Source organism: Calidris pugnax, unplaced genomic scaffold, assembly GCF_001431845.1.
Source record: "Calidris pugnax isolate Ruff unplaced genomic scaffold, ASM143184v1 scaffold463, whole genome shotgun sequence".
Lineage (NCBI taxonomy): Eukaryota > Metazoa > Chordata > Aves > Charadriiformes > Scolopacidae > Calidris > Calidris pugnax.
The window spans coordinates 443,763-468,346 of record NW_015091252.1 but is presented as its reverse complement, the minus strand read 5'-3'; the positions used below and the strand labels follow the sequence as shown (position 1 = coordinate 468,346).

General features: G+C 51.0%; 1 protein-coding gene across 4 annotated transcripts in view; it reads right to left on the bottom strand.

Annotated features, from left to right (window-relative positions):
- PIK3R5 (phosphoinositide-3-kinase regulatory subunit 5) overlaps window positions 1-7,653 on the bottom strand; it is a 36,303-nt gene extending 28,650 nt beyond the window's left edge. For 2 of the 4 annotated variants that reach the window (XM_014960125.1, XM_014960127.1), the window contains exons 1-2: window positions 5,792-5,899; window positions 3,756-3,865 (exon numbers count right to left, since the gene is read on the bottom strand). In XM_014960125.1, coding sequence (XP_014815611.1) covers window positions 3,756-3,852 — 97 coding nt within the window. In that variant the 5' untranslated portion in view covers window positions 3,853-3,865; window positions 5,792-5,899. Of the gene's footprint in view, window positions 1-3,755; window positions 3,866-5,791; window positions 5,900-7,623 lie in introns of those variants that run through there. The other 2 variants (XM_014960126.1, XM_014960128.1) reach the window with 2 other exon arrangements.
- Window positions 7,654-24,584: the final 16,931 nt, after the last annotated feature.

Below are 24,584 nucleotides of genomic sequence, written 5' to 3'. Positions count from 1 at the left end.
AGTGCGGGGGGGAAAATCACAGAATCACAGAATCTTAGTGGTTGGAAGGGACCTCTGAGAGCATCAAGTCCAACCACAAAAAAAAAAAAAACCCACCACAAAAAAAAAAAAACCCCCCACAAAAAAAAAAAAAACCCCCAACAAAAAAAAAAAAACCCACCACAAAAAAAAAAAAAAAAAAAACCCCCCCAAAAAAAAAAAAAAGAGAAAAACCCACCACAAAAAAAAAAAGAGAAAAACCCACCACAAAAAAAAAAAAAAAAAAACAAAACACAAAAAAAAAAAAAAAAAAAACCCACCAAAAAAAAAAGAAAAAAGAAATAAAGCAGAAATACCACATGCCCAACCTGCCTTCGCCCACGGTGCCCGGGCTGGGCATCAGCTCCCGGTGCCGTCAGAAGTGACACAGCTGGAGGGGTGAAAAGGAGATGTCTCCATTTCCTCCCTCCCCCAGACCCACTCCCACCACTTCCACTGTGCCCTCACCAGAATAAGGTGGTTTCCTCCAAGGGACTGCCCAGAGGAAGGGCCAACTTGCAGCCATTCAGAAACCAAAGGGTTGGAGGTGCTCAAAGCACAGGGGACAGCAAGAGCCCTGCATCCCTCGGGATGCGTCCCACACCACAGCTCTCATTTCCAAGTAGAAAAAAACCCCCGAGCAGGACACAGCAGCACCAGGTGCCACCTCTGGTGCTTCCACCCAACCTGGGCAGTCATGTCTGCAAGAAAGCCCACCACAAGCCTGGAGAAGTTGGTTCAAAGGTTGACATTTGACAGGTTTAGTTACTGGCACACCTTAATTCTGCACTTGGAGCTGGAAGTATTTCGGTGACTAAGCTGAAGGATCCCCACACCAGACTCCTGTTCGTTCCCCATGAGGGTATTGAAATGACTGCAACTGAGCAGGATCTTAAGATTCTCTTCGTTAGAGCTGAGCAGATCCAACTCCCTGGGCACCATGCAAGATGTATCATTGAACACTACAACATTCCTCTCTCCTTCTCCAGCCCACCAGTGGCCTCCATCCATCCTCCCTCCCTCACCAGCATCCCTCACCTCCTCTGGCTCATGTGGAGCAGCAGAGCAGAGACACAACAGCTCCTTCCTGGTCCTCCTGGGACCTTTCAGACACTGGGCTGTCCTAAAGCCTTCTCCAGCAGCTGTCCATCCCCTACCACCCACCAACCTTTCTTGCACCTCTCACTCCCTAGGACGGCATCCCCGGCCCCACCAGCACCCAGACCCAACCTCAGCGCTCTCCTTCGCCAAAGGCTCCCCGTTCCACCGCCCTCCAGCAAGAAATAAGGTATTTTTCTTCCTTTAGCACACTGTGATTTGACTATCATCTCCCCAGCAACATGGAGGAAAGCAAACAGGCTGTGCTCTCAAGAGGGTCTCCACAAGGAAAAGGTCATTCTTTTCTAGCACTTTTCTAACAGTTTGGTTGGGGTTTTTTTGTGAGTCAGAGACAATTAATTTTAATCTGGTTCCTCTAATGAACTCTGCAGTTCATGAAAGATTTTCTGTTTATACCCCACAGGCTCATCCAGGGTATAAATCTGTGATGGCCAAAGCACTCACACTTCTCCTCTTTGCTGACTTCAGAGGCCTCAGCTCGTCAGTCGCTTATGGGGGGGGCAGGGGGAAACAACGCATCGGAAGCGATTACTCACCCGCTCTGGAGAAACCTCCTGTAAAATTATCATGTGAAAATAAAGCAGCAAATAATTTAAAAATGAGCAAAACTCTAGCAAGGTCTCAGCCCCAAAAGCTGCGACGTGGTGCATGTTATTTTGGTGTAGGGAAATGATAAAACCGAGGGGAAAGCAAATAAACTGGGAAATAGAAGTGATACCAGAAGTTAAAAATGAGAAAGGAGAAGGCCATGGCACAGTGAAGAACAAGATGGGGGACGCATTGACTACAGGAGGAACAGAACCCTGCCATACGTAACAGCCTGGGTCTGACACAGGACAGCAATCATTCAGCTCTTGCTTTTAACATGGGGAAGGCAGAAGAGCGTGAGAACTTTTCTGCTCTACTTTTGAATGGCAATAGGATCTATGGTTAAGGGCTGTAGGTACATCTGTGCCTTACGATCTGTTTTCCCTGAACCATATGTATTATTGCAGTAATGAAATACTTCCTACTCCGACTGCAAGGGGGTAGGATGTGAAAGAGCAGATCTTCAAAGTGGGGCTGGAGACCCCCCAGGGGAGAGCACTACAGGCCTTGGCCAAGAAGTGCTGCCCCGGGGGTTGCCCAGAAGTGGTACCCGGAGGGGGGCGGGCACAGCAAAGCCACTTCCACCCCATCCACCGATGGCGGCGGAAACGGGTTTCGCTGGTCACGCTGAAGATTTTTTTGGCAGCGGCACAAACGCTTTTGATGAAAGGGAACTTTCTGATGTGTACAAGGCCCAAGATTCTCCCAGGGAAGGCCAGGTCGTTCTGCCAAACCCCACAAAAGCCACATGAAGAGGACTGGGAGCCAGCAGGCGGGGAGATCGGGGAAAATCATTAGGAATGAGGACTCGCTGGGCAGCACGGCTGCTTCCAGCAGAGCCCACCACCAGCTGACCCCTGCCCCGTACAGTCTGGTCTTGGCTAATGAGCCAGAAAAATTATGAAGTCGTTTTTTAAAAGGCTACCCTAACACAAACACCAGCACAGAGGGGCTGGGATTAGAGAAGGGGAGAGCTCGTGAGTGACACAGGAATTGATTAATCCTAATTACAGGAAGAGGTGAGCTGCGCGGCGCACAACGAGCCGCTTGGCGAGATGGACTCCTCGGGACACGCGCTGCAACGGTGCCAAACGCCAGGACGCACTTCCAGGAACCAACAATGTAGGTCACGCTCCAGGGACTCTTTCCCAGAACGTGGGGAGAACCAAAGGATCCAGGAGCCCTGGTCAGCGCCACGTGAAGCAGGACCCAGGGTGATGCCACAGCACGGGGGGGCCAGCATCACTCCGGAGGGATCGCTCCAGCGTGTAGCAGCAGGTAGGATTACCTCTGCATCTCTTTCTTGACTTACAGGGAAATGGAAAAAGCAGAGGAGGTTGAAAGAACTGCACAGACAAAAGGAAAACTGGATTTGACAGCTCCTCAAATTAATTTCATTTCTTTCATCCGCCAGAGGATTTGGGAGTGATTTAATTGCAGCCTACAAGTCTGAGTACGCGTAAGATAGGTCAAAATGACATTCAGAAATCACTACTCGTTGCTGCTTTGCAGCCACCACCACAATCCCAGATCCCTTTGCAGCCCTCTGATCACAGTCACGTCTTTATGGCCACCACGGTATCAGATCTAGGTTTGAATAAAGATGATAACCATATCTTCACACTTTTCTGACAATGTGGCAGAGATTACACCCATAGGTTCTGAGGGCTGTAGGCAACGCAAGACAAGGCTGATTACACAAAGGGGTCTTTCCTCATGCTGAATGAAGACACCTCCTTCCAGCTCATGCATGGACAACCGGCAAGAGGCACAGCTTCTCTGCTGAGCTTTACCTATGTAAGACTTGACTTGCTCACCCAACAAGAGGCTCAAGGAGACTGACTAGGTTGAATCCCACCTCTAACTTTAGATGTTGGAAGGGAGAAAAGCCTCCAAGTCTCCAGCAGCTCTCCCATGCCCAGGTGCCCAGAGTATCATGCAGAGACAGAAGAACAGAAGAGTCTGACCCCATCGAGGCTGCCAGATGTCAGGCTCGTGGCCAATATGCTCATGGTTAACAGGTCACCTACCAGCCCATCTGCTGGAGACAGCATCTCTGCTAAGTCCGTGTAGACATCTTTCCAGTGCATGGTAGATCCTGTCCTCCGTGCACGTGGTGTGCTGCATTTTAATTCATCTCCTAAAGACAGAAAAGAAAGAAAGTTATACATTGGGACTTAAAAGTGCAAGGAAGAGAGCACTGCAACACTTCTACCGCAGCACAGACAAGATGCTCTGGAGAAATACCACCCCATCACTGCCTCCTGTCAACCCTTTCCAACCCCAAAGCCGACGATGCCACGGATTCTGCCAGCCATCATCTTCTCTATTCCCCCAACACTTCCCAACCACGGCAAAGAAAAGGAGGTGCAGATATCCATGACCTGATCACAAGAGGCTATGGGGCCAAAGCACCCTCCCCCTGACCTGCTGCAGGCATATCTGCCTTCTCACAGCTTCCGTCTGCGGGACAGATCAAGTCTTGCTCACGTGTCTGTGGCAAGGAGGTAATCTTGGGTTAGCCTCCACCGAAGATAACGCCGCAGGAGATCACAGTTGCAGCACCTCACAATGGGGTCAATGGGAATCACGGAGCCATAGAATGGTTTGGGTTGGAAGGAACCTTAAAGATCACCTCTTTCCAACCCCCTGCCCTGGGCAGGGACACCTTCCACCACACCACGTTGCTCCAAGCCCCGTCCAGCCTGGCCTTGAACCTCTCCAGGGATGGGGCAGCCACAGCTTCTCTGGGCAACCTGGGCCAGGCTCTCACCACCCTCACAGGAAAGTTTCTTCCTGAGATCTCAACTAAATCTCCCCTTTTTCAGTTTAATTGCTGTTCCCCCTCTTCCTATGGCTCCCCTCCCCATCTCTCCTGGAGCCCCTTTAGGGACTGGAAGGCTGCTATATCACAGAAAAGCCCAGGCTGGAAGGATTTGCAAAAGATCATCCACTCCAACCTGAGAAAAGTGAGGGCAGAGTCCAAGCCCCTACGCCTTGTGTTAGACACAGCTCATCTTTGGTGGCTCTGACATCCACTGGCGATGGTCACACACACACTTCCAAGTGCCATCCTCCACCAGGAAAGCCTCCGGCACCGTCACCTTGCTGTCGCAACAACCAATGTGAAGAAAAGGTCCACGTGCCCTTGTGGCAATGCAGGAAAATCCAGAGGGGACCTCAGCCCCAGCGTCCGAGGACATTGTGAAACCACAGATAGCGTGCCTGGCTGCAGCCTTTTCACAATGTGGCTCCGCGCGTCTCACCTCCCCTCCATGGCCCAGGGTGCAAACCCAAACCGCTTGCTGGGGGGGAGGAAGATTTTATCCCACTAAATTCATACGCGTCCGTATGGGACACCATGAAAATAAAAGGATCTTGCTCAGAAGGTTTATTCTCAGTTCTGCCCCAATTATGAGCAATCAAAGAGGTACCAGGCAGAGATTGCCTCCTCCCTTGCAGCGCTAGCCCTGGTGTCCAGAGGGACCCTAGGGCAGGCATCTCTCCTCTCCCAAGACACAGAGATGGGTCCATCCCCCAGGCTCTTCATCTCTTGGTTAGAGGCAACGCCAACACACAAAAATAATCCAGGAAGAAAAAAACAAAACCTGCCAATTCCAAAAAAAACCATCTGCCAAGGAGGCCTTTGCTTTCATCCCAGACAGCACATTCCTGTGCCTATGCCACACACTCATGTCATTCCCAAAGCTACCTCAAAACACTCAGTTCTCCACTTATTTATTCCACGTTTGATGCTCAGTATTCAGTGGTGGCTGCACCCACCACAGCTCCCCACCTCCACCCTGGCAAGAGCAAAAGCTGCTGTGATTTTGGCAGGGGCTCCACCTGGTCCCCCCCTTCTTGCTGCACTCAGCATGGCCACATCCACCCACACTTCATTCCCAGCAGTTCTCCCAAAAGGGCTCAGTGAAAGCTGCTGGGGCTCCCCAAGAACCAAGGGAGCACCGAGGCTGGCTCCAGCCCCACCACGTCCTTCTTACGCTGGAGAGAAGCCACAAATGGCTCCAAATGGGTGAAAGCAAACCCATGACGAGGAACCACTGACCTGCCAAATGCAAGCTCTTTCCTTTACCCTAAAAGAGGTTCATGGGCTCCTGCCTCTTGTGTCCAGCTGCCACAGCCTGTTATTATGGTCTTCCCCAAAAGTTCTATCCATCCACAGGGGAGAAACTCTCCGCCACGGTGCCGAGGGCTGAATGAGCGGGGAATTTGCACATCAGCACCTTAGTCATGACTTGTGGCAAGAGGAAAGCGGTGACTAAGAGCACGGCGTGACTCATAAGCACCCTTTACAACACCCAGCTCACAAAAATACACCTCCCCACACGTCACCTTGTTTTAGAGCACAGCTCGGTCCTCGGAGGCGAACACGCTCCTCACCGCACGCACCCACCCAGCCATCCCTTCCCAATGCCTCTCCTGTCCCAGCACCCAACAGTGAAGGAATTTAAGGACAAATTATGACAGAGATATTATCATAGTTTTCAAACCACAAAACGCAGCCTTTGGGGTGGTTTTGGTGTGGTTTTTTTTCCCTGGCGCGCTATGGACCACACATGAAGCTAAACCTCTTTTCCCAAGGCAGTGCTTATGGAAGCATCTTTCATGGGAGAGGACTCAAGTTTGTCCACCGCAACAAAGCAGAAACATTTCAACCTCCTCTACTGTTTATTCCCCAAACTTCCCGTTCCTTCCCACCCACACTGAGCAAAATGACAAGGCAGGGGACAGCTCTGGACGACGTAATTGGACTTTCCAAGGAGCTTTGTTAAGCATCTTAAGAACACCAAGAAAAACAAATGTTGAGGTCAAGGTTTTTAATCAATGGTTTATGAGGGTGCTGAGCAGCCGCGCAAAAAATAAATAAATAATAATCTGTCCCTTCATCATCTTCTTTCAGCTGGACTCCCAGGAGCAGCTGCCAAACCACAAGGTGCTCTGCAAACCCCCAAGGTGTGAGGTATTGGGAGCTGGTGGAAGGGATGGCACAGTCAGTGCCTGGTGAAATGCCCACAGTCACGTTTCACAACACAACCAGGGCAAACACCGCAAGTGGTCATGGCCCAGCACCCTTTGGGGACATCCTTGTCACCTAGGCTGGCTGCCGCCCTGCGCATTTCCAAGTAGACCAACATCTTGCAAAAGATGTGGGTTTCCCTGCCTTCTCCTCAGGCGTCAAGCACACTTTCGAGAGGGAGCAGAACCACCACCCAGGGAAGAAAGAAGGGATTGGATGGACCAACTGAGAAAAAACAGCAGGGAGGATAACAGGAGACCTTCCAACATCAGATTGTCACAAATCTCCTGATAGTAGCTCTGCAGGCAATGCAACACTGCACCGACATCTCTTCAGCCCCTAGGTGAAGCCTCTAGAGATATTGCTCCTAGGAGGCAGGAACAGAGAGGACACCACAGGAGTTATGAGGAACATCCTCAAGCAACGACTGAGTATCGCCCTTGGACAAGGCATGGACACCCATGGACCTCTCTTCAGGAAACATATTGTGTACAGAAAAGTGTGACCAGACCAACTGCCACTCCTGTTCCTGCTGTGCCTCAGCAAGAGCTAAGTACAGCAAGCAGAAAGGCTTTATCCCACCACACCTTACTCATGCATTGGACCCCAGCCCTACAAAATCAAGCTACAGGACTTCACACCCTGGACATTCTCTAAGAAGAGACTGGTTTCCCTTCTCCGGTAACTTTGCACCTTAAAAGCAGCCTCCAAACACCGTGCAAACCATACAGTCACCATTAAAGAGGCAGAGAAACCCACGTTTGGAAAAAGTCAAGATATTTTTCTGCTGTTCCACTGCAACTTGTGATACAACTGCAAGCAGAAGGCAAATCTCCAAGCTCTCCAGGCACATTCCTTACCTCCATGCCATCCTCCTGCCACCTGCAGTATCAGTCAGAAAGGACTGGACTTCTTGCTAGATGTCACCGAGATTGAGTCCCCATCGCTTCCCACCTCTCCAGCCCCTACACACAGCTGACCAAGCGAGATAAACATCTACCATCGCACATCCCAAGAAACACCTTCCTCTCCATCCCTCCCACATGGGACGTCAGTAGGGTGCATCCGCAGACCACCCTGACGGAGGTGATAAGAGGAAATGACAGAGACCGAGAGGGGAACTGGGAATGAGGGAACCACAACCGCAGCAATCCAGCTCACAAACATCTCCAGGTGGAGAGCAAGGCTTGCTCTCAGTGACGTTCCATCACGACAGCGATGTTACAGCACCTTGGCCACAGCAGTGACAACATTTAAGCCCTCTGGTTTTAAGTATCCTGTTTCCCGAGGAAAACCAATTTGCCTTGAGGTTTTTGTCCTGTTTTTGATAAACGAACCAACAATTAGCAACATCATGGGCACAGGGCAAAGTTGAAGCTACCCGCTCAGGTCTGATTGCCCACACGGCACGTGACCATTTTCTAACAATACCCAAAAAATTATGATTAAAGTGAGTGAGAAAAGGCATAGAACACTAAGGCTCAGTTTGAAAAGAGTCTTCAAAGTATTTGTGAAATGGTCCCAGCACCTTGCATGGATGAAAGATCTTTGGAGAGTTTCCATCTGAGATTGCTTAGTTAGGAGTCTCCATTCATCCCTGTTTGTCACAGTTAAAAAGGTGGACAGATAAATTACAATTTTCCTGTTAACTAACATCAAATAGGTAAACATTCATCCCTTTGCGGAAAACAGAAACTTGCTGATTTTTGCTTTTACATTTTCACTTGTCCTGCTTTGAGGCACAAGGTTTGCAAAAATCCCAAAGTTTTCAAAACATATGGAAAAAAACCCACCACCACCAAAAAAAATAATCTATTTTTCTGCTGGGCTGTGAAGCCTGAGGCCACAGGGAGCCCTCAGGGTGTCACAGCTCTGTGACAGGGGCTTTCCAGGGGCTTTGACTCAGCTGTGGTTCCCCCACTTGTCTTCACTGCACTGGGACCCTTCCCTTTCATGGATGCCTGGAGCATCTCCCTTACGAGGAGAGGCTGAGGGACTGGGGTCTTTTCAGTCTGGAGAAGAGAAGGCTGAGGGGGGATCTGATCAACACCTATAAATACTTCAAGGGTGGGTGTCAAGAGGATGGGGCTGGTCTTTTTTCAGTGGTGCCCAGGGACAGGACAAGAGGAAATGGGCACAAAATTGAACATAAGAAGTTCCATCTAAACACGAGGAGGAACTTCTTTCCTGTGAGGGTGGTAGAGCCCTGGAAGAGGCTGCCCAGGGAGGTGGTGGAGTCTCCTTCTCTGGAGACATTCCAAACCTGCCTGGACAAGTTCCTGTGGGACCTGCTCTGGGTGGACCTGCTCTGGTAGGGGGGGTCGGACTCAAGGATCTCCAGAGGTCCCTTCCAACCCCATGTGATTCTGTGATTTCTCCTGCTTGGAATCAGAGCAAAGGAGAACACCTCAACTCCTTCACACCCAGGATGACACTGCCCCAGGAGCAGAGGGTCCCTCTGCACAAAGCAGCCAAGTTGAGGAGATGGCTGAGGCCATCAGCAGTTCCCACATGGTTGGGACAGGGCACATGAGGAGACAAATTAGGGGTCACACAGGCTTTTCTGCAAGGAGAAGCCCTACTCTTGTATTAAGGTTCACATGAGTCCTATCTCCAACACCCAAAGGACTTCTCTGATCTTCTCCTGTAGCAGTGGAGCCCAAGACACCACCACTAGATGGGAACAGAGTGAAAGAGCTCAAAGATCAAGTCCAAAGATCCCACCAGCAGGGCAAATCCCTGCCCACTCACCCCAGACAGCTCCAGGCTGATGCTCTGGGGGGGCACCACCCCAGCCACCATCCTGCCCTGCTCTAATCCTCTCCCCACAGGAGAGAAAACCCAGCCAGCCATGTAATAAGCTGAGATTTCTCTTTCCACAGTAGCCAATCCCAGCAGCATCAAATGAAGACACCCAGGGGCAGGAAAGGACCTGACTGAAAGTCTTCTACCTTCCCTGCAGAAGCAAGGCACCACAGAAAGCCCCCTGGTACCTTAAGAGCGGGATAACGCCCTTTCCTGCCCCGATTGTTCTGAGGCTGCTGGCTGAGCATCCCGGGCAGGAAACAGGAGAGGAAAAACAAGCCCCTTCATCCAGGGGATCAGCTCATAAACAGGCTGCCCAGCTTTGCTGGCGACGGGTGGAGGGACATGGACTACCCTGCAGAAATGCCAACTCATGGGTTGATGCAGGGAGGTGGCATTTGGCAGTAGGGCTTAGGACACTGGGGAGAAAAGGCCCAGAAGTCTGATGAGGCTAAAGAAAAAAAGAGCTTGTGCTGATGCTGCGACAGAAGGAAAACCACTTAATTGGGAATTAAAGCAACTGGATTCTAACCAGAGCTTTTTTCAGGGCAAGATCCTCATACAAGCACCCCAGCAAGATCATCATCATCATCTCCCTCGAGACACACCTCAGCTTTCTCTCTCCTCCATTTATTTTGTCCTTAAAACAGGCAGCAGGGGAGCTTTGGGAGATGTATCCCCCTTGGAGGAGGCGGGCAGGCGGCTGTGCCGTGCAGTGGAGCAAGCGCACATGTGGTACCTGCTCTTCCCATGAAAGTGTCTTTTTTTCTTAGACTACAGAAGAAATCTTGGCTTCAACTATCCTTAGCTTGCAAGATTTCACTGCCTCCTCTACACCCCGTGTGGGAGCCAAAGATAGAAACTCAGAGCTGAGAGAGGGAGCAGCTGGAGGAAGGAAGTCTTTGTAGAAATCGGGGCAACGAGGGGAGGAACCTGCAATTTTTAAGATTCAAACTTCAGCCTTCATGTGTTTACCACTCAAGTAAGTGCTCTGCAAAGAGCAGGGAGATGGAGGTGATAAGACGTTCGTTCAAACCGCACAAAGGCAGTGTATCAAAAGATCCAGGAGGCAACTGGTTTGACAAACATCCTTTCAGGGCGCTCAGAGAGGAGCGTGTACCATCCAAACACCCCGGCACCGCGCGGCTTCCTTATAGGGCTCTGGGTTCCTGTCCCGCTGAGCACGGATGAAAGTCACTCTTACCCTGATAAGTAAGAGCATGCTGAGCCATGGCAGGGACCATGAGTGACCTTCGCTCCTTGGATTGCAAAACCTCATCTCCAGGGAACCCCCACTCCCGGAACCAACAGAGGAACAGGCAGCAGAGGAGCAATGTGGAGAATATTTTCCAAAAATGGTCTGGCAAAATACGGACCAAACCCTTCCTGAATTCTGGCCATGATAGAACTGGCCAAAACCAACCACTGATGAGGCCATGGAGGGCAAACACAAGAGAAATGCCGTGAGGTGCCAGCGCCCACATCTCTGCAAATCCCCCCAAACACCTACTCACTGACCCACACCACGTTGGCTTGCTGAGATCTTCACCACTCCCACTGCCAGGTAGTGGTATGGCCTTGAGAGGCAGGAATAGGATTGAAAAATTTGTCATTACGTCTGATTTCTTGAGAAGTTACTCGCAGCAGTGCTCGGGTACGCTGTGGGACAAACCCCTTTCCTCATCTATAAAGTGAGCAGCCAACTTATTTGGAACAGGACAGATTACAGACGTGAACCACAGCAAGGTCCTCACGATGCTATCTGCTGTACTTACACATAGCAAAACACAACCAACAGGCAAACAAAACCAGGAGAAAAAGATGTTATCCCCCTTGGTTATTTTCCTCCCTTGCTTGGGGTGCAGAGGGAGGAAATGAAGAGGACACCAGAAATGAAGCATCTTCTCCCAGGACATGAAGGAGAATCTGAAACAAAAAGCTGTAATTTAATGCTGTCTGCACAAGCCCAGCTCAACCACCTTCTGACAGTGGGCACAGGAGAGGTGTAGGGGCACATGGCAATCTCATTCATGTCCTGCTCCAAGGTGGGACATGAAGACCTCACTGATGGGTTTCTGAGCAAGGCACATCGAGCGCAGAATTTAGGTGGGAAAAGAAATCACACCAGCTGTTGGGAAAGGACAGAAGGACAGGATCGCCCAGCACATGGCTGGAAAGGCAGGCTATGGGGCAAACAAATGCAACTGGGGCAAATTCTGTGAATATTTGCTGCCATGAGGTTACCAATGAATGAACCGCAGCAGAAACACTCAAAGGAGCAGGGCAGACTCAGGGGTTTGGTGGTGAGGATCCACAATACGAGTCTGCAGGAGGCAACACATGTCAAGGAAGTGTCATCCAGACAGGAAGGCACTGAGCAGTGCGCTCATAATAGACACCAAGAAAAAATTTTGAGACCAAAGGAGTTTTCCAGAAGACCAAAACCACCAGAAGGTCAACTGGGCACTGGTTTGAACAAGCACCACAGGAAGTTGTTTGGCCTCCTGGACACATGGAGTGGCTGGTGGTCCAATGGTCGCATTGATGCGCAGAACTGCCAGCAGGGATGAGCAGCTCTGCTCATCACTGGCAAACTCCATGTTCAAGCTGTCCAGCCACAGGGATGCATCTCTTGTTGGGAAGGATGGGACGATCCGCTAGGAGATCCCACCAGCATCTGAAGCAACCTATTTCTTGAACTGCTGTGGAAGGAAGATTTTTCACAGCAATTAGGCCCCTGCTCTGGGATGGCTGGAGCAGCACACAGAGAAAGTCTTAAGGTAATAGATGAGCAACAAGCCATTATGTGAACCAGCAACCTGAAAATTGCTGTGGGATTCCCACATAATGCAGGATTCTGAGCAAACTGCAGTATTTGGAGGTGAAATGGGAAAGAGAGGTTTAGGCAGTGATTTCAACTTAACGTTGAAAGACTTCAACTTAAAGCTCGTGGCACATAAAGGAAACCTGCTTCTGGAATAACGGCATCCGTGCCTACATGCTATGGGGCATCACTGCACTACAGGAATGGCGCAGGTCATCCTGACCATGTTAGTGGCATGAAATAAAGATCTGATGATTTATTAGTGGTAGATGCTGCCTCGGGAAGAAGAGAGGTACCAGCCTGGCAGCTCCCTTGCAATCAAGGTCTTCAGCGCGCAGTAGCACTATGGGGCTTGGGTTATCCTGGAGCAGAAGGGCAATGTTGTTGTCTTGCTGAACTGCAAAACCTCATTTACACCAGAAAACGTGAGAACTGGAAAGCTTACTAAGACGTAGAGATGGCCCCTTGTTCTCACTGTGTCTGAGAACCAGGCTAAATGAGAGACTCCCACCACAGAGCAGGGAAAGCACCTAACGTGCAAACGTGGTTTCGGAGTCCTTTTAAGATCAAGCAGCACCTACAGAGGGTAAGACAAGAGGGGCAAAGCAGCACCCAGGTTTCATGTCCAGGTTTGGCTGCCAGTCCCCCTCGGGGAGTCCCGTGGGGGGCACAGCAAGTCTGGTGGGGCTGGGGAGGGGTCTCCTGGCAGCAGTGCATAGAGGGGGGCTCAGCCCAGCCCAAGAAATCGAAACATGAGACGTGATTCATCTCACCAAACTGCTGACAGCAAAATTCACACAACTCCCTGTGAACTACTCACCTGGGGTGGCTCAGCTCGTGCCAAGGGGTGTTTAAGGTGGTCATTTGTGTCCTGCCAGGATGTGCCTGTTCCTCTCCACCCAACACAAGGTGACCAGTTCCAACGCAGTCACCCAGCTCACAGCTGGACGAGCCCAGCCACGAGCCTACATCACAAGAGGCTTCTTTGCAGAAAGGAGGCTCAATTAATTCACAGAGCACACTCACGAAAGGAAATGGCTCTGTGGGAAGGCACGGTGGTGGCCACCATCTCACCCACAGAGGGGCAATGAAAGCATCCCTAAGCAGCAGACCCAGCAGAAGGTTTGAAAGTGAAGTCTCACCTAACAAGTGCACATCTGTATGGTCACTTCTGCTGCTGCTCTGCCTGCCAGGCTGCTGAGCATGGACACAGCACACCAGCAAGGAAACATCTGAGGCCAGAGGGGTAAGATCCCCCAGTTAGAGAGGAGCTTAAAACCACACTGCAACCAAAGGATGGAGCACTGTCCCAGACAGGGGCAAGGAAAAAAAACATCCAGGAGAGGCAGAAACAAGGGAAACTGCTCTGCCATCTTCCTGTCATAAGCAGACTCTGGTCAGTAATTTTGTATCTAGTATTTTATCTGTGACAGCAAACCCACCAAGAAAGCACCAAAGGTGTCAACCAAAAAGTTACAACCTGGAGACATGGAGCACCACATGCCCCAGGGCCATGCCGTGGGGCAAAACTGAGGGCAGGGGAGAGATTACAGATCCAGACGGGGACTCTCCTTAACACAGTACTGATTTTTTTAATCACTGAGCGTGACTGTGTTCAGTTCTGGGCTCCCCAGTTCAAGAAGGACAGGGAACTACTGGAGAGTCCAGCGGAGACTAAAAAGATGATGAGGGACTGGAGCATCTCTCTGCTGAGGAAAGGCTGAGGGACCTAGGAGTGTTCAGCCTGGAGAAGAGCAGACTGAGAGGGGACCTCATCAATGTTGATCACTACTTAAAGAGCAGGTGGTAAGAGAACGGGGCCAGACTCTTCTCAGTGGTGCCCAGTGACAGGAGAAGGGGCAACAGGCACAAACTGGAACATGGGAAATTCCATCTGAACATGTGGAAAAACTTCTTTGCTGTGAGGGTGGCAGAGCCCTGGAAGAGGCTGCCCAGGGAGGTGGTGGAGTCTCTGTCTCTGGAGATGTTCAAACCCCGCCTTGGACACGTTCCTGTGGGACCTGCTCTGGGTGGACCTGCTCTGGCAGGGGGTTGGACTGGATGATCTCCAGAGGTCCCTTCCCACCCCATATCATTCTGTGATTCTGTGACTTTCCCAGCCCTGCCCCACAGCCCGCACCGACGCTTTGCTCTCGGGGAAAAGCAAATTCTCCGGAGGCTCTGAGGTACGAGGAGAAAGAAAGACCTGGGGGAGGGTGAGAAAAGGGAGAGGGGAAGAGAACAACCACGAACCTACACACACACACACACACACACACGTGACGTCGGAGCCCGCAGCCCTCAGCATCACGTAGCCCCTGAGCGACACCACCAAAAAAAGCAATTCGGGGCTCTGTGCATAGAAAGCAGGATCACTGAGGTCACGGAAAGCTGGTTACCAGGTTATGGGGCTGCTCAAAATCGTAGCATCATACACAAACGCCCAAGAAACACCTCTCTGCAGAGCCACAGCAGAAGGAGAGGCGTCTGGGGAATAAATATTTTGAAGCTCCGGTGAAGTAGGGCAACTGGGTTTTTAGGCTGTAGATGCCACAGCACCAGTGCTTTTCGGTGGTAATCACAAGTGGTTTATGGTCCCAGCTCCCCCCGGTTCTGCTCTGTTCTCTTCTGCCAGCACTAAGTACCCCCAGCTCAGGGCACCAGAAGAGAAAGCCAACAGGAAGCTGAGAAATGCCAAAGACACGTCAGCTCTGCACAAACACCTCCATCCAAGCCCTTCACATTGTGGGAAATGGGAATTATTTAATGGGATTTCCCAAATTCCATTCCCCAAGATTACCTGCATTAGCAGCCGGGGCTTAAGGCTAACGCTTACGTGATGAAGATGCTGTAAGCTCCAAAAAAATGAAACCAAGAAGTGCAAACAAACACCAGCTCTGAACTGCAACAGCTTTTTGCTCCAGAGACTCAGGGATGGAGGCTCCATGGAGAGAGAAAAAAAAATATTAAAAAATCAGAAACAGGGTCCTAATACTGCACACCTTTGTTGCCCTTTGCTCTGGGATTTGCTATCGTGGAGCTGATAAAGTCTCAGACGTGTTTCACAGCATCGGGAGTCTTCAGAAGAGTGCGCGTTTAACGGAAGCAGCAAATTAAATCACAGCAGGAGCAAAAAGAGGGATGCAAGAAACTCAGCAAAAAGAGCAAAATCAGGAAAAGCTGTTTCGTAGTGATCAAATTCCACAGCAAATTGGACTGGATTTTGGCAAAACGCGTCTGCTCGGAGGGTGTGCAAGGTGAGGAGTGGAGAAAGGGGGGGGGTCTCAAGGACTCAGAACGAAAACTTTTGAGCCATCATTTCGAAACAGCGTTCGCACTCATCTGACTGTGATTCGAAAAGTAAAAATCAAGCCAGAAAAAAATAATGAAACTTCTCATTTCTGAGATAAAAGGAGCCGTTTTCCTCCACACATCAGTGTTTAGGTTCACGTTGCAATGAGCAAGCCCCCACCAAGCCAGCTCTCCCAGGGACCAGCATCACACCAGTTTGCTATGACCCCGGCTGGGAAAAGTGGTACCTGGGCATCATCAAGGATGCTTCTGTGCTGATTCGCCCACCTCCAGCATCCCTGAGGCAGCCATAACCCCGAGCACTGACCGCTCTCCTGCACCTCGAGAGCTCACTGGCCATTGCTGCTCAGTTTTTCACCCCCTTTGGAAATGCTGGTGGCTTCCCTGGAGCTGCGGCCTGGCATTCACCCCACCACACGGGCAGGAGAAACGTCTTGCCCAGGTCACAGCAGTGAACTTGGGGCATCCAGAATTTCACTGAAGTTTTAGAGTTGGAAGGGACCATAGGGATCATCTAGTCCAACTCCCCTGCTGAAGCAGGACTGCCTAGAGCTTGTCAGAGCATGTTACTCAGGACGGCATCCAGGCGGGTCTTGAAAATCTCCAAAGAAGGAGACTCCACACCCTCCCTGGGCAGCCTCTGCCAGGGCTCTGCCGCCCTCACCATGAAGTAGTTTTTTCTCATATTTGAGTGGAACTTCCCATGTTCCCGCTTGTGCCCGTTGCCCCTCGTCCTCTCACTGGCAACCGCTGAGAAGAGTCTGGCTCCCTGCTCCTTCAAACCACCCTTTAGGTACTTATAGGCATTGATAAGGTCTCCCCTCAGCCTTCTCTTCTCCATACTAAAGAGTCCCAGCTCTCTCAGCCTTTCTTCATAAGGGAGATCCTCCAATCCTTGAATCATCTTCATCACCCTTCGCTGGACTCTTTCCAGTAGCTCCTTGTCCCTCTTGAACTGGGGAGCCCAGAACTGGACACAGGATTCCAGTTGTGGCCTCACCAGTGCAGAGCAGAGGGGGAGAATGACCTCCTTTGACCTGCTGGCCACACTCTTCCCTACGCAGCCCAGGCTTCCGTTGGCCTTCCTGGCCACAAGAGCACACTGCTTGCTCATTGTCATTTTGCTGTCTACCAGGACCCCCAGATCTTTCTCCTCAGAACTTGTCTCCAGCAGATCCACCCCTAACCTGTATTGGTGCCTGACATTCTTCCCCAGGTGCAGGACCCTACACCTTTCCCTGTTGAACCTCATGAGGTTCTTCCTTGCCCAGCCCTCCAGCCTGTCCAGGTCTCTCTGGATGGCAGCACAGCCCTTCGGGGTGTCAGCCACCCCTCCCAGTTTGGTATCAGCACGCTCAGAGGAGGAGGGCCAGGTGCTCGGCTCCCCCCAGGGACACATCTTTTTATGAATGGGAAAGCTTTTCAATAGTTTCCCTGCTGGGAAGAGCCGAGCGGGAGAGCTGGGCTCCCCCGAGCCCTGCCGCTGACTCGCCAGATGGTTGTGAGCAGGAAGGAGCTCAGCTCAGCGCCAGCGGCTCCGGAGTATTGTTTATCTGCTGGTTCCTGTTTTTGGTTTTGTCTCTGTTTCCTTTGTTCCAAAGCCGTGTTGCAACGGCGATACCTGGCCTGGATGACACGGGGATTGCCTTGAAGTAACAACCAGCCCGACACTTCGTGCCATTGAATTTTCTTATCTAATAAAAGAGAGGCCCCAACCCCAAAGCAACCCGTGATCACATCAACTCCAACACCCTTTGTTTTCAAAGCTGAGTTGGAGCAGAGAGTAACAGCACCTGGGAACCCCTGGTATGAAGGCACACCCCAAGCACGTCCGATCTTCCCAAACCTGGTGCTGTCAGCAGGGATGCATTTCCTGGGACGAAGCAGGGCTGCCACCCCTCTGCCACTCCATACTGGAACACCAGTTCAAGCGATGCTGGGATTTGCCACCAGCGCCTATTTGGGGGTAGGGAGCTGATCAGCAAACTGTCATCCAAGTGCATCCCCATTGCAAAAAGGCAACCACAGAGGCACCACTGGAGCTGACGCAGGTTCTGCTGCTGATGGGCATCCAGATCCTTCTGAGGTGCCACCTGCCAGGGCTTCCTCTGAGTCTCAAGCATGAGGTAGGTGTGAATGGGCTTCACCAAGGGGATGCTGTTAGGGAAGACCTCTTGGTCATGCTCCTCCTGGGCTCACCATCAGGGTCCTTCTCCTCTCACCAAGACAAAGGGACCAACAGTGGTCCAAGAGGTGGCCCATGGGCAGCTCGGGGATTTGATGTCCTTGGTTTCGGGTCCCAGCAGGGCAGAGAAAGCCCTTTAGCCTCCAGAGACAGCAGCGCTCCTGAAGAAGGTGGGGACACTGATGCAACAGGCTCCCCTTGCATCCCCATCGCAGTGCTGTCACCCTCGAGCAGGGGCAGCCACATCCCCCTCCCCGGGGGGTCCCAGAGGAGGGCTGGGGGGTTCTGGGCAGGCTCTTTGGGGCCGCTGCCCATCGCATCCTGTGGCAGCTCTTGGCTACTGAAAGAACAAGCCCTCGCAGACCCAAGCCACAAGCACAGATGGGAGCGAGTTCCACTCCAGCTGCAGCCCACAAACACACGTCCTGCTGCCGGCCGAGGAGGGGCCAGGCTACAACAAGCCATATTTTTAGCAAACCAGGACCAAGCCCCAAAAAACAGTGATGGCCCAGTCGTACTCCTCTCCACGCAGTCCCTGCCTGGCTCTAAAGACTCTGACCTTGGTTTCAAGCTGGTGGGTCCCTCACTGCCATCCTGCACCCTCTCGCTATGGGTGCCAGCCTCAAACATCTCCGTTCCCATCATTTTTTTCTTCCATTCACAACTCCGTATCCAGTGGTCCCCACAGTCCTGCTCGCCACAGCCACCTCCTGGAGCAGCCTCAGACCAGGGTGATGGGTTACAGCCCTGCCAGGAGCATGGGCTTGGGCAGAGCCCCTCCGATGGGACATTGGACACATCCCGCTTTAGAGAGAGCGGCAGAAAGAAAAACCAGCCCCAGTGCTTGCAGAGCTTTTAGAAAGTTTATAGTTTCCAGGCTGTGCTCAAGAAGCCACGTGTCACAGCCCTAAGGCTGGAAACACTTGATTCCCAAAGCCCAGATTAGCACCAGCTCACCCCAGGAGCCACGATCTTTGGGAATTATTCATCCCCCCCATTCCCTCAGGCACCAGACTTGGACATTATTTAATGCCCTTATCCTCAAATCACTCCCCCGAGGAAGAAAACCGCACTACTATCCAGGTGGTGATGGGGAACCAAGGCTGATGGGTGAAGGCAAAGTGACTTTGCCCAGGTCACCCAGGCAGGACAAGGGCCACACCAGGAACCCGACAGCACCTTAAACTCGGAACATTTCACCCTCGGAGCTGCTACAAAACCCCATCACCATATTTTTTCTCAGCTTTTCTTGGCTTTTCCACCCTTTCTATTTCATCTGCAACACCCACAGCTCAGGTCACACCTGAATTTAGCTGGTCACTCCGGGACTGTTTCTTGTTTCTCAGAAGCGTCTAAAAGGCCTTTTTTTGAATTTTTTTTCTTAAAAAGAAACAGCCTGTGTTCAGCAAAGCGAGGGCACCCTGCTCTGCAGCACATGGCTTTGGGAGGCTTGGAGCAGATCTGTGGGCTTCCCACCCCAGTGCTCCCAGGCTGACAGCAACCTATTCCCCTTCTCTCTTACCTCCAGGGAGACCCCAAGTTGTTTCTTTGCTTTTAACTTCAAAAATGTTATCTCAAAATAACCGTGAGGTTATTTTGACAGACTTGGAGCTCATGTCTCACATCTGCCAGCTCCCGGCTCGCCCCCGGGAGGGATCAAAAGACCCGGAGAACTGATGGGGTCACCTCCCTGGGAAGCCCACCTCCCTTCGGGAATACGCTCCACTCTCCAAATTAACTGGGGAGGTGTAAAGACCTGTCTAATTAGCTAGCCTGACCCCTCTGCCTTTGGCAGAAAGGCCAATTAGCAGGCAATTTGCCTCTAGCAGCGGTGGGTCCTCGGTAGATAAACAATTGCTACTTCTCTGGGAGGGCAACTCTCAAGTGGGTTAAGTGCGAATTGCTTTTGGTCACAGCTTTCTGACATTTTGCAGCTATTTCTGCTCTCCTCCCCCGGCTCTTTGCCTTCTAAACTCCTTCCAGCAACAGCAGCAGCTCTCCCTCTCAAAACGCCGCCATCGCTTTTACAACCGCAAGCGGTGCTGGCCCCAAATTTTAGGGTTTTGCCCTTTGTATCAGCCAAGGTGCCACCAGCACAATTTGAAATTAGCAATTAGCAGGCAGGGTAACGAGATTAGACAGTACATGCAGCACTGGTGGTTGGTTTTGCCCTCTGATCTCCTAGAGCTGCTGCTGCAAAGCGGTTCCCGGAGCTGAGGGACGGCACATGGAAGCCAGCCCTTTCCTGGGGACAGCGATGCCCGTTTGGGTCTGTCTGTGGAAGCTGGCACCAACCCTGGCTTTTTGAAACTGCCAAGCATCCTCCTCCCTTCAGAGCCTTTAAACAGTTGTCTCCCATCGGATATGACACAATACAAGATACATGGAGTCACTTCTGGAAGCAGTGACCTCCTCTCCATGGGCTTCTCCCCAAAGCCAGATTCAGACTGAATATTAGGAAGAAATTTTTCACTCTGAGGGTGGTGAGAGCCTGGCCCAGGCTGCCCAGAGAAGCTGTGGCTGCCTCATCCCTGGAGGGGTTCAAGGCCAGGTTGGAGGGGGCTTGGAGCAACCTGGTGTGGTGGGAGGTGTCCCTGCCCAGGGCAGGGGGTGGCTTTAAGGTCCCTTCCAACCCAAACCATTCTATGATTCTATGAAGCCAGCAAGGCACATCTATCAGTCTTCTCCATCACCCCATCCAATCATGGGCAAGTCATTGATTTTAATTTTATATGTTTATACCAACAAATGAAGCGCCCTATACACAAGGAGCTTAAATGCTGCTGAGTTTAGCACTGCTGCTCTTTCTCTGGAGAGATCCTCCTCTCCTTGTCCCCAACTGAATGATCCCCACTTTGGTCTCTCCATGTCCGAGTGGCCCATTTGTAAACAGGACGAGAGCAACAGCAGCACATCAACGTCAGAAGCCTCCTCCGGGTGCCCCAACCACCTGGCACTGAGTTCCCAAGTCCCAGGAGATGAAAAGACCCCCGACATTTGCCTCCATCCCAGAGTGCTCAGACCTCAACCCAAGAAAAAGACTGTGTCGTCTAGTGGTTACAAAGGGAACCGAAAATCCACAATAGAAACCAAGAGCTCCAGTGCCACGGCATGGTGAGTGACCTCTCTGTGCCTCAGTTTCCTCCTCCAAAAGCAGGGACAGGGGGGCTCTGTTAGCCACTGGCTGCAAAGCAGTGGCAGATAAAGGTGAAAGCATAATTTGCTTTCATCCATATATTTCTATTTCAAAGAATCATAGAATGGTTTGGGCTGGAAGGGACCTTAAAGACCATCCAGTGCCACCCCCTGCCCTGGGCAGGGACACCTCCCACCAGACCAGGTTGCTCCAAGTCCCCTCCAACCTGGCCTTGAACCCCTCCAGGGATGGGGCAGCCACAGCTTCTCTGGGCAACCTGGGCCAGGCTCTCACCACTCTCAGAATTAAAAATTTCTTCCCCACATCTCATCTCAATCTCCCCTCTTTCAGTTTGAAGCCATTACCCCTCGTTCTATCACTACATGCCCTTGTAAAAAGTCCCTCCCCAGTTTTCCTGTAGGCCTCATAGATTCATAGAATGGTTTAGGTTGGAAGAGACCTTAGAGACCATCTAACGATCATTGATTGCCTTCAGAATCCCATTTATAACCCTGGCAGTTAAGGCTGGTAGAGCAGGACATGTCAAAAAGCATATTTATAATACATAGAAACATTCTAATATTTCACAGAGGTTATTTCTAACCCACAAGAACCACTTGTCTTAACCAAGATATCCTGCCACGGGCACCTCAAGAGCAGAGTACCCAGATACACCCATCCTCAAACTTTTTGAGCCAGTAAAATGATGACAAGCAACCAAAAGTGCTCAGGCAGCAGCAAATTGCAGAAATAAAGCCAGGCATGAGAAAACCACGTGTTCTCCACAGCAGTGCACACAGGGCAGACGTGGATTTGACCGCTCGTACCAGAACTGCCTTAGAGCTCTATTTTTTTTAAAAAAGAAAACCCAAACACATTCCTAAGAAACAAAATACAGAACTGCCTTGTCCAGACTATTGCAGCAGCAGCAGCAACCACTCAGCTCAGTAAATCTAATTAATGAGCCAGGAAAAAGTGTCATTCGTTTGCTAACTACTTTGCCCAGGGTTGCCAAATAGACAGATAAAGGATTTAGCTGGGGCCGATTCCAGCCAAAGGAGCTGGGAACCTGGCAGCGATGGCAGAAGATTAGAGGGGGCTGAAAAGGGGAAAAAAAAAAAAAAAGAAAAAAAAAAGAGAGAGGGGAAGAAACAAAAAATAAATCAAAATAGATTAGCACTTTCAAAATGCAAGCATGTAAATCAGCTTACTTTTTACATAAAGCCACCCTTGTGAGCGTCTGGCCACGGGGCTGGTCCCGGCCCCGCACGGCAGCGCGAGGAGTCTCGGCTGAGCTGCGTTTTATTTGGGCTCAGGAATCTCACGCCACCAACTCCCTCACAAAAACAGCAGTTTTGTTTTTACCAGCTTTATAAATTCTCACAGGAAGCCAATTAGGGGGGAACCTGGGAACAGAGGAAGATTCATAATTGCAATTAAGGCTTCAAAGTACTTATCCCAAGCACAGCCGTTAAAATTAGAGCTTGGGAAGAAAAAAAAAAAAAAAGAAAAAAACACCAAACCTTTGAAACATTGAGCTTTTAGATACCTCCCAGGCTGAAAGAGCTTCTCACTCCCATAACAGCCCATCACCTGGCAGACCAGGAGCTCAGCCCTCAAGCAGGGTCCAGGCTGCCACCTCTCCTGCAGACACCTTGGCCGGGGGTGCCCCAAGGCTGGCAGAAGCTGGACACCCAGTGTGGCATGCTTTTACCTCCTGCCTTTGGTGTGGGCAAAAAAGTTCCATCCTGTGTATATCAAACTCCCCGCTGAAAATTTTGACGTCAAACAAAACCTTTGCTTCATCTATTTGATGTTCTCAGCTCCTGGGACCACTCCTAAACCATTGCAGCATCCCCAGCAAGGATGGAACGGCTTTGTAGACCAGGCTGCCTGCTGGGATACAAGAGAGTTGGATTTAAACCTATTGTCAAAGTGACCCAATGTTTGTCTCTTAGTGCTCCAGACCATGACCCTCATACCGTCACAACAAAGATGTCCTCTTAGAAGTTCAGCATTAACCTGGATACTGAAAAATAAAAAGTGTCTAAATAGTGCAAATAACTGTGTTTGCATCACGGCAGGGCTGCTCTGCCTGTCTGCAGTCAGCTGTGCCCCACAGCAGCTCGACAGCCCCACACGAACACCGAGAGCTGGGGAATCCACCCTGCAGACCCACCTACAGCAACACTCGCACAGGCTTCACCGCCACCATGGGATGGAGGAGACTCTTCTGGTTTCGTTTAGACTTTCAAAGGCAAAAGATCTAGTTCAAGGTGAAGTCTCTCCAGGAAGATGTTCTCCACACTGGAGTTTACCCTCATCCTCTCAGACAGAAAGATGCAGCCGTTTGGCTTGGCTTGAGATTCACAACCCAACCAAGCAAGTGACGGGAGCCAAGCCAGAGCTTCATGTTATCAGCAACCCCAAGACAGGCAAAACCATGATCCAATGTGCCCAAATCCAACATGTTTTAGCCCATACCATCAGCTTGCCCATTTCAGCCTGGGACAGAGCAGAACAGCCCTACCTGTAGAAGTTCAGTCCTCCAGCAGCAGCTGATGTAGATCAGGGTATTTTGCATGTTGGAAGACATCAACAACACACACAGGACTGGCCAGACACTTCTAACCAAGGCTATAGCCTTCTTACATCCACAGTGTGTGTATGTGTATTCCATAAAGTTCTATCTATCCATCTATATAATATTCCATAATCTTCTTTCTAGTCCTTCTCTTGCGGAAAAGCTCAAGTAGGGGAAGCACAATTTACAGGAATAACACACCTGCACTAGGACCTCTCACAGCCCAGCACTGTCAGTTATGGACTGCCCTCCTTCACATCCCTCACCTGCAGAAGTGATGGTGACAGCCGTGCTGTGGCTCCAAACGCATGGACTCTCTGCTCCAATATGGTCTTGGCAGGAAAAAGGGTTGAGAAGACCCAAGAGGAGAAAAATAACTCACCCAAGGTGCCAGGGCAAACCCCTGGTAGATCTGGGAGGAGACCACGAAGGTTCTGCACCAGCTGTAGCACAGGACTCAAAACAGCTCCACTCTGCCAACACACACAGACACTTCCCTCCTGAGGGCACCTCCTCTCTAGACGACACTCCCAACAGCAGCTCTTCTTCCAGCCCCTCCCAACCTCACCCTCTCTCTATATAGATTGAGAACATCATGCCCCAGCCGGCAGCAGAGCTGAGGTAGAAGATGCAACAGCTGCTTTCCTCGGTGAGGATGCATGCTCCTCTTTCCACCAGGTGCACCAAAGCCTCTGGAGCTGCAGCAACGCTTGTGCCCAACATGGTCTGGAGGAAGAAAGATCTGCTGTGGCTGTAGGTGGGACCCAGGAGCCCACAGGCAAAGTGACTTACCCTCAGTCCCATCACAAATAGGATGCCTTTAACCCACGTGTCCACACCTGCTTTCCCCTCATGGCCTTGCACACCCCGCCAGACACCTCATGCCACAGCTGAGTCCTTCCCAAGGATTTGGCCGGTGAAGTTTGGGATCTACTGCAGGATGTGCCGTGTGACCTTGGGAAGTCATTTGTGTAT